This window comes from Uranotaenia lowii, chromosome 1 (assembly GCF_029784155.1).
Source record: "Uranotaenia lowii strain MFRU-FL chromosome 1, ASM2978415v1, whole genome shotgun sequence".
Taxonomy (NCBI): Eukaryota; Metazoa; Arthropoda; class Insecta; order Diptera; family Culicidae; genus Uranotaenia; species Uranotaenia lowii.
Genome location: NC_073691.1, coordinates 162,309,752 through 162,320,362, shown reverse-complemented (window position 1 = coordinate 162,320,362; position 10,611 = coordinate 162,309,752). Strand labels below are relative to the sequence as shown.

General features: G+C 37.3%; 1 protein-coding gene across 1 annotated transcript; it reads right to left on the bottom strand.

The window, feature by feature from the left end:
- Nucleotides 1–9,727: 9,727 nt before the first annotated feature.
- LOC129738086 (uncharacterized) lies at nucleotides 9,728–10,376 on the bottom strand. The gene is made up of 2 exons (XM_055729272.1): nucleotides 10,160–10,376; nucleotides 9,728–10,023 (listed from the first exon to the last, which is right to left on the bottom strand). Exons 1-2 carry the CDS (start codon nucleotides 10,374–10,376, stop codon nucleotides 9,728–9,730), a joined length of 513 nt encoding a protein of 170 aa, XP_055585247.1.
- Between the last annotated feature and the right edge of the window lie 235 nt (nucleotides 10,377–10,611).

The window sequence follows — 10,611 nt, the reverse complement described above, 5'->3', positions numbered from 1 at the left end:
GGAGGGGGTAAAAAATCTCATTTTTCTGTCCACGTGGTATCTGAATGGCCCCCATATGAATCAATTTTTTCGTCCTCATAGCTTTTAATTTTTTCCAATAATCTCTAAGGTCTTTTTTTACGCGGTATGAATTCCGTCTCTTACGTATAGGACTTGAAATATTTTCGCTCAAAAAACGTGTTGATTCGCGAGAGCCGTGTAAAAGAATCATATCCATGGCAAAAAAACCGCGTAAAAAGAAGCCGTGTTAGAAAAACTGAGCAAAATCAAACCGCGTAAAAAAAGACCTTAGTGTATATTTTTTTTTATCATATCTTTGTATTAAACTTTATGCGTTTCTCGTTGGTCTGTATAAAAGAACGATTTTCTCGTTGTTACTTTAAACTATAACTATTGGATTTGGTTCAGTTGTTTCATTTAATAAATACGTTATATAAAAATTTAAATAGTTTCAGCCTAAGACAGTATAAAATGTTAAGTTTTAATTTAAAATTTTCTACGGCTAGTGGTTGTATAAATATAATTTTCAATAAAATTTCCCAAAAAAAAATGAGATCATGAGGTCCGATAAAAATACAAAACATGTTATAACCATATTGAACGATGGCAATTGAACGATGGCTAATAGAAAATAGCAGAAATGTATGTTTTTTTGAATAAAAAATTCTAGCTTAACAATTGTTGGGTCTTTCCAAAATTTTAAAGGAACGTTAATTGACTTCTCTTTTAACAAACTGCAATTGAAAATGTGCATTTGGCTCGAGTTTTCATTCAAAAATATGTGAAATACTCAGAATAGTTTTTGCAGTAGTAAAAAATTGACCTTTTTTGTTGTCGATTTGCGATGCTTCACGGCACATACACATTTTCTTCTATAGCTCACATTAATCTCTGAACCTTCTACTTCAAATTTGTATCCGTCATTTTCTGAAAATCCTAACCAAATCAAAGAAAATAATGATTTATTAGAAGCTAGTATTTCCACCCGTTTGTTTACATTTTCTTGCACACACACGACCTGTCAAAAATTAGCTTCGAAATCGCGAATTGGGATTGGGCCTGCTAAAAAGAATAAAGCTTGCTCTTTACTCTTACACAGATTTTCACAAGAATGACAGCTAATCGGAGTGAAATTGGAGTGAAGGCTATTGCTTTCTCTGTTTAACACACGAGAAATGGTATAACCTGGTTGCGAGCGCACCCATCGCCCATGAGTTCGAAGATGTAGTTTCTCTGAGATGAACCGAATTTGACTCGTAAAAATCAGTTAGAAAAGTGGTGTTGTAAAGGATGGATCGTTTTGCGAGACGAGAATCGCGGTGATCCAAGTGAAAAAGTGGTTAGAGTTGAAAAGTTAAAAATAGGCAAAAGAGACTTTTGAGAACCAACAGTCACGACAGTCCTCGATTCCTAATTCTAATCCTTATTCCGAATTCCGATCCTGATCCAAGCCCCTCATGCTAATCTTGATGCTGGTTTACCCTATGGGAATTCTGGCTTGCAGTCTTTTTTAAAGCAAAAACGATTTTTGTTTTTATAAATCCAATGTTTCAATCCGTTTTGAAGAAGATCTTCAGGGTCTGAAAATACTGAAAACATCCACCCCACAAATTCTAACATTTTCAAAACTATACAATCGATAAACGAAGATCCAAAACACAGAAAACAAAATAAAAAACACCACCCAAAACAAAACACACAACAAGCTGACATTTGAAAACAACAAAACAAAAAGTGAAAAGTGAAGTCTGTGCATATTCTGATGCTGAGGAAAAACTATCCCGAAAACACCAGACAAACGGATTTTATCCATGAAAAACTATTCACAGTAAGTTTAACACAAAACCTTTGTTATAACAAAAGACGATTTAATTCGGAAACATTTAAAAACAGATTAAAAAACAGCTCAAGACCTCAACAGGAAAACGAAACTTTTTAGGTACATTTCAAACATTTGTAATCGGCAAAATACCTTATAAAAATACATTTTCAGTCCCTTAAGAATATCCAAAACGGAATGAACCGTTGGATTTATAAAAACAAAAATCATTTTTGCTTTAAAAAAGACTGCAAGCCGGAATTCCCATAGGAAAAACATTATATTCAGTCGATCACAAAAGATCCTGGTTTAGGATTTAAACCCCAATCTGTTCCTGATTTATTTTTCTCTTTCGTTATTGTTCGGATGAACCGAAAGTTGGAACTCGAATGGGCGGGGCTTACTTGGTAACTCAAGAACAGGCTAAAAATACCGTGAGATGTCTTCTAATTGTCTTTAATAGTATCAACTTCCGTGGCTAAATTTCTGTTTGGAAGTTCTAACTTGCACTACTAGGAAGCACCATTTTCTGTCACTGCGGACCAAGTAAAGGGTGTTCGAATCAAAAAGTGGCCAGACTAAATTGTGTGTAAATCGAGTATTTGTTTATTAAAAAGAATCAAAGTATCTTTCATTTTGAAGTTCAATATGTATTAAATACGGAAAAAAGCTCAGTTTTGATTCCGGTTGACCTAGTCCAAAAAAGTGAGCTTTTCGTTTGATACCCGCCATCACATTTTGTACAGTCATCAGATCGCCAGTTTGCTTTGAGCTGCATCTCGCTTTGAACATTTTCCGATTGGGCGAAGTTCTGGTGTGTTTGAAGGGGTTCTTATCCTTAGGCACAACCTAAATGTAGTTAGCGGCATACCACTCCAAGCCCTTTTTTTCATAATGACAGGATGTCAAATCCGGCCAAAACAGCACAGACAAGTCATGTTTCTTCAGGAAAGGCAGCAAACCCCAGACAACCATTTGGTGGGTATTTCGAATTTGCAACACAAATATACGTGCAAATATACGTGCAAATATACGTGTAAACGTATCGTATATAATGCAGCAAAACCAGTATAAACGTATAATTTTGGAGGCCATATAGGTACATCAGCACACATATTCTGATTTGGATAGTATTGTCGTAATAAAATCATGCAATGTATTTAAATACGAAAAAGAATATGCATGGGCCGCACATTGCAGGTGCAGATATACGTATTGTCGTAATAAAATCATGCAATGCATTCAAATACGATAAAGAATATGCATGGGCCGCACATTGTAGGTGCATATATACGAAAATGAGTTTAAATAACATTCTATACGATATAATCTGTACAATAAAATACGACTTGTGAATGTCTGGGGCGCTTTTGCAGACATTCTTTCACGTTAATTTTCCGGTTGAAGATCCCGGTTGCATTAAAAATGTAGCTTTTCAAGTAACCGGTACAGATAGCTTGCAAACGAGATATTTCTTAGCAAACCTTTCCCCTTCCGGTTGCTGTAAGATACTTTTGTCCAGGAAGCTGTCTGAAATCTGCCTTGGCGTAGGTTTCGTCGTCCATTACCACGCTATCAAACTTTGTCAACAATATCGTATACAGCTTCCGAAAGCTGGTTTTTGCCGTAAGGTCGTGCTTTTCATTGCGATTAGCAGTCACTACCTTCTAATAAGTCAGTTGTCCAGATGGTTTTAAAGCTTAATACAGGGTGGTAGACGATATTCCCAACTTATTGGCGACGTCTCTGTAGGGATTAGGACTGATAGATGAGTATGTTATGCAAGATGAATGTAAAAGACGGAACGGTTTGAATGTGTGTGTGTAAAATAGATTGCGCGTAACGTTGAATTTGAACGATTTTGTGAATGCGCTCCATCGAACTCTTGAGAGTGACAAAAAATGAGAGAAACGAGAGTTTAACTACGGATGTGTTGATGTTATCTCGTACCGAATGAAAAGTTATGTGAGTGTGAATGTTTGAAGAAAAAAGTCAGTTAAGAAACGATGTTTGAAACGGAAACATGCGTTTTTCGGGTAAGAAGTAATCGAAGCGGTATCGAATCTTGGTTTTATCACCACAATTGGTCAGATTCAAACGGAATGTATATCGTCCGGTCACTACAGTCTCGAACGGTGAGTTTGGAGTTTAGCTTGAAAGTGCTAGCCACTCTCCTGTTCGTCACTGCGGCTCTCGGATTTCGATTTCCCCCAGGGTCCAGCTTTCTAGTTGTCGAAATACGTTCCCCAAACACTTTCATTACTTTGGAGACGGTTGATTTCGCCACACTCAACGATTTTGCTATTTCTGATGTACCTGTATTACTGTGACCCATGTAGAAAATTCTGATTCGTAGCTCCTCGTGTTTGAACGCCAAACTTAAGACCTAACGTCAAAAGCTAAAGCGAAACATCATCCTATACACAAACATCTACAAAATGATGGGTATTCAGGATTTTTTATATGAACGAATAAAAAAACAACGGCGAATTTAAGCTGACAACTTTTCCATCCGAACACCTCTTATAAGATATTTCGTTTTTCGCTTATCACAATTCTAGTTTTAGAAGCACAATTAAAATCAATGAATTTTGTGATAAAACTATGTTCTAAATCTCTGACAATACTTCTGGTAACTCAAGGATAAAATTTGTAGAATTTGCACAGGTGCAAAAAAAAAACTAAGCTCAGAATCCCGTAAAACGCTTCCTGAGGCCAGAAAATGCATTTTAAAGTTGTGATCCCAAATTAAGCTTAGAACCCCGAAAAACACTTCTTAAGGCCATAAAATGCATTTTAAAGTTGTGATCCCAAATTAAGGTTGGAAACCCAAAAAAACGCTTCTAAAGGCTAGAAAATGCATTTTTGTGTTGGTATCATTGCATTTATTCATCGAACATATTTTTTTCTGATCTCAAATCAAGCTCAGGATCTCGAAAAAACGCTTCCAAAGATAAGGAAAAGCATTTTAAAGTTCTGATCCCAAAATAAGTTCAGAATACCGAAACAACGCTTCTTAAGTAGCCTCCTACACAAACGAAATCAATGGAAAAATACTTACCTTAGGTGAAAATTTCCAGAAAATTGTTTGGACTTAGTTTAAAACACGGCTCGAGCTAACGAACGGAGATTTAATGCCTTTGAATCCCCAATTCCGCAATATTTTGTAAAAAAAATGCCCTTAAAACTGATTTTAACTTAAAAATTTTGTTCAAAAATAGACCTAATTCATGTTATTTTTTTCCAAGAAATGAAGCCTGTTTAGCCACAGCAAGCTTCGAAAATGGACCTATCGCTGATTTTACCCTCATTTCCCTTACATTTTTAAAAAAGTTCATCAGGAATAGAATGTTCGAATTTTAAAATTTCAATACAAATGAGACCTATCTTGATTTTTTTCTTAAGTATCTAACAATACATATTTGAAGCACCACAAGTATAGGAAAATTTAGTTGTCGCTGATTGTACCCTCAGTTCTCCGACATTTTTTCAAGTAATGCAGAAAAATATGTTCGGACTAGAACATTTTCAGACAAATGCAAACTATCTTGTGTATTTTTGCCCAAGGAATCGATAAAGGCATTTTGAGACACGGAACGCATCGAAAAACAGAACTATGGCTGTTTTACCTTAAATTTCCCTACATATTTCAAATAGTTCAGAAAAAGCCTGATCGGAATTGAAAATTTTGAACCAAGTCCAATACCATCTTGCGTACTTTCTATGAGGGAACGATTGACTTCTGTTTGAGCCATCACATGCTTTGGAAAATGGAGCTATGGCGGTTTTACCCTCAATTCCCCTACATTTTTCAAACAGTTTATCAGGAAAATAATGTTCGAATTAGTAAATTTTGAAGCAAATGAGACCTATAACGATTGATTTTTTCCGAAAAATCGAACAAAAGCCACTTGCAGCACCGCGAGCTTCGAAAAATGGAGCTTTTGCGGTTTTACCCTCAATTTCCTCACATTTTTCAAATAGTTCAGAATGATCGGACATGAAAATTTTGAACCAAATGAGAGCTATTTTGTTTGATTTTTTTTTTTGGTTGTTAGAGACATCGCATGCTTCGAGAAATGGGGTTTTAGCTGTTTTACCCTTAATTCCTCTATATTTTTCAAATATTTCAGAAAAAGCATGTTCGAACTTGAAACATTCTGAAAACCTTTCTGTCGAAACCTACCGAATATTTGAAGTTCGCTTCAGCACGCTGATAGACTCGAACCGAACCTCGCTTTGTCAAATTCGTCTTAAAACTGACTCGTTTTTTTTTCTTCCACACGCGTTCAGAGATGCCAATGTGCCTGATTTTTCGAGGCTCAGCCTGACAGCCTGATTTTTGCGAGTGTGAAGAAAAATAGATAGTAAGGAAGTGGATTAAGTACCATTTCTGAAGTTAAAAACTGAAAATTTGGCTGAATCAAAGCAATCGAAAGATTCCCTTTGATTCTTAATCAAAAAAGGGATAAAAGAGAATCTTTCGATTGCTTTGATTCAGTAGAATTATTCTTAATCTTTTTAAACCAAGTAGGCTCACACCACATATTAGAGTGAAAATGTGGAGCGATAACCAAAAAAAGGTCATTGCTTTTTGTGAAATTTCCGTTACTTTAACTTAGTCTGATTTTGCCTAATTTTTATTTCGCCAGTTCCCTGATTTTTGAAAAAAAAAGTTGGCAACCCTACACGCGTTCGTCTTCTCTCTCTCAACTTCATCTCACCGAGAGAATTTCTCCCCGTTTAACGCCTTTTAACGACGGCTTTTGTCAATAGAAGGGTTGACCAATTTGCTTATACTCAATATCAAATAGGGATGTCTATAATGTTTTTCTTAACTGTTTTTCTCATAAATTTATGTATGATCATTTAATTTCCTACACTATCTTGTGTCATTTTTTTTCGATGAATGGGTGATTGAAGCACCCCACGTTTTGGGAAATGGAGTTATGGCGATTTTTACTCCTGAATTCTCCTTCATTTTTCAATTAATTTAGAAAAAAGAACATGTCCGAACTTATAGAGTGGCAAGCTTTGAGCCAATGAAATTAGTCTTGGGTTTTATTTTCCGGGGACTTGATGGCTATTTGAGCAACCACACGCTTCGGAAAATGGAGCTTTGGCAGATTTTACATTCAATTCCCCAATATTTCTTCGCGGTTTATAAACTTTCTTGCCCATTGTGCAGTGGTTTCGAAGAGACAGGATGCCGAGTTTTATGAGGAAATTTAAGCTGGGAACTCCCAGAAATCCCAAAAGTCATTCTTTTGTAACATGTTTTAAAATGTGAAGAGATACAAAAACAAGACAAAATCTTGATAAGTTGGCCTATTTCACAAGAAGTAAGCTTAATTAATTACACTAGTTTACAGCATTTTTGAACTCAGTAAACTGAAGGTCATTTCTTATGCGAAATCGGGCGCTGAATCCGAAAATGAAATTCAAAAAAATCTCAGTAGAACCGTTTTTGAGTTATGCTCCAAATATGAAATTTCGTAAAAATTAAAAAAGTTCTTGTACTTAGATTAAAATATCTCGGACGGCATAACAGTAATTTGAAATCCCTCTTTTGCATATTGAAGGTGAATAGATTTTCTATCGATCATCTGAACACTGTTTTTGCGTTTGACCAACAGTATTGTTGATATTAGTGACTTTATGAGAAAAAAATTTATAAAAAACGCATTTTTTAGAGAAAATTTTATTTCAACGAAAGTTTTAGACTCGATGGTAGCATTTAAAAAATCTGATTTTCTTTTGCGCTTGAATGACAATTGGAAACAAAGATTTCAAGTGGTTATTTATCAAAATCGGTTGAAAATTGAAGAAGTTATGGCTACTTTACCATAATAGTATTTTTTGTAGTTTTTCATAATTTAACAAACCGCAGTACACTTATCATAGTATAGGAAGAATGAAACATGATAAATCTCACTCGCTCCAAATCAAAATTATTTATTAGCTTACCAGAAGGTCACATGCCAAGTTTCAGGAAGATCTGACCATAAGGAGGGGTTGCTTGAGTCTCAAACGTGAATAAAATTTTGAGGTATTTTGCCCGGAAAGAACGAAAAATACTGGTTTTTCATCAATAACTTCTTTCATCACTAGCTGATTGTTTTTTATGGTTGATTTTCTTAAAGCCTAAGTTGAGACAAATATTTCACCCGAAGACTGTAACTCGATTGAATTTGAAACAGAAAAGTTATTGCGGTTCGCACGATTTTACATTAAAAATGTTGGTCAGTTAATCAAGTTCACGATTTTTTTTAAATTTTGTGAACTAGTGTTATTACAGTTGCAATAAAAATTGATTGTTGATATTTGGAAATCCACTGTAGGCTTAAGCAATTTTTTAGTTATTTAAACAAAATGAGATGAAAAAAATATTTTAAAGTATCAACGAATGCCCCCCACCTTCAAGAAACAGCAAAGGTTTCAATTTAATAAACTGTTTTGGCTCATTAGCGTATTCATATTCTCTCCCTCACATTTAATCCGACTTTAAACACCGTTTCGTATCGTTCTAAGCTACTTCGAAAATTTCACCTTCGCGACTGAAGGCAGGCGCCCTCCAATGTTTAATTCCATTAAAAGTTGTTCCCCAGTCTCGTGGCGTTTCTAGAGCGGAAGTGCTCGATTAGGGATTTCGAGAAGCGTTCAACTGTGTTTCTCATCCTTTGCAATTCTTTCCCTCCGCCCTGCCAAGTCCGCCTCTTGTTGGCTCCAATATCGACTTTCGTGCCCGCCTTTTGTCATTCGCGGTTCCGGCTAAACGCTGTCAACCTTTGACAATCTTCATCCCTTCCACCCCCTCGCTTCCGGTGTCGTGTTTGCCGATGTTCCCTGGGTTCGTATTCAATGGAAGATCCTCGCATATAAACAAGGTTTTATGACATTTTGGCCTCCAAAGAAACGGTTCCGGCAGGCACAAGTCAAACCAATAACAACAACATATTGGCGGCAGTCAAATGGTCCGGGTACTATTCCTGCCATATGGTTTCCTCGTAATCGGGCGGTAAGTTTTCCCCGGAGGAGCAAAGGGGACACCGGAGTTCGACTAGATGTACCGTAGCTACACTAGCGAGAGACATATTGTGAGTGAAAAAGCCGACAAAAAGCATCGAACATAACTCGTGGTTTCATCTTTTTGCCGCCGGTTATTTCGCTACCGCGGGCGCTAATCTGCACCCTGGGTCGTGAACTTTGAGCCGATTCCGGATACAGTATGGTTGGAGGCCAACAACAAACGGCTTCCTTTCCGTTGGATCTTCTTGGTCCCCGTTTCCCTCATGTCAGAGCACCAAACACATATAGTCACTTCACACAGCTGCCAATGTCATGGGTGTTTATGTCATGTGTCTGGCGTTTCTTAAGGGAACGCAAGAAAATTCTTGTGAAATTTTAATATATTATGGTTTAACGTCTTCCTGGAAGAAAAAGAAGCCGAAATTTTTTGAAGAAATGATTGTAAGACAAGCTTTTTGTAACTAGCTTCAACTGATCCAAACCGGACTAAGAGGTGTTCTTACGTTGTCTAAAGTAATTAATCGCGGCACCAAACTTTGTTGGTAAACACGGTGTTCGAGATTCCCACTGTGCTTTGCTTTACTTGCCCAGCTTTGTAGCTCTGCTTGTCTTGTTTGCCTTGTTTGCCTTGCTTGTCTTGCTCGTCTTGCTTGTCTTGCTTGTCTTGCTTGTCTTGCTTGTCTTGCTTGTCTTGCTTGCCTTGCTTTTCTTGCATGCCTTACTTGCCTTGTTTGCCTTGCTTGTCTTGCTTGTCTTGCTGGTATTGCTTGTCTTGATGGTCTTGCTTGTCTTGCTTGTTTTGCTTGCCTTGCTTATCTTGCTAACCTTACTTGTCTTGCTTGAATTGCTTCTCTGACCTGTCTTGATTGTCTCGAACGTTTAGCTCGCCTTGATTATTTTACTTGCTTTTCTTGCCCCGCTTGCTTTGCTAACCTCTCTTGCCATGCTTGCCTTGTTTGCCTTGCATGACCTCTTTTGCTCGTCTTGCTTGTCTTGCTTATCTTGCTTGTCTTGCTTGTCTTGCTCGTTTTGCTTGTCTTGCTTGTCTTGCTTGTCTTGCTTGTCTTGCTTGTCTTGCTTGTCTTGCTTGTCTTGCTTGTCTTGCTTGTCTTGCTTGTCTTGCTTGTCTTGCTGTCTTGCTTGTTTTGCTTGTCTTGCTTGTCTTGCTTGTCTTGCTTGTCTTGTTGTCTTGCTTGTCTTGCTTGTCTTGCCTGTCTTGCTTGTCTTGGTTGCCTGCTTGCATTACTTATCTTGCTTGTTTGTTTGTCTTGCTTGTCTTGCTTGTCTTGGTTACCTGCTTGCATTACTTACCTTGCTTGCCTTGCTTGTTTTGCGTGTCTTGCTTGTCTTGCTTGTTTTGTTTGTCTTGCTTGTCTTGCTTATCTTGCTTGTCTTGCTTGTCTTGCTTGTCTTGCTTGTCTTGCTTGTCTTGCTTGTTTTGCTTGTCTTGCTCGTCTTGCTTGTCTTGCTTGTCTTGCTTGTCTTGCTTGTCTTGCTTGTCTTGCTTGTCTTGGTTGCCTGCTTGCATTACTTACCTTGCTTGCCTTGCTTGTCTAGCTTGTTTTGCGTGTCTTGCTTGTCTTGCTTGTTTTGTTTGTCTTGCTTGTCTTGCTTGTCTTGCTTGATTTGGTTGCCTGCTTGCATTACTTACCTTGTTTGTCTTGCTTGTCTTGCTTGTCGTGCTTGCTTTCCTTGATTTGCTTGTCTTGGTTGCCTGCTTACATTACTTACCTTGCTTGCCTTGCATGTCTAGCTTGTTTTGC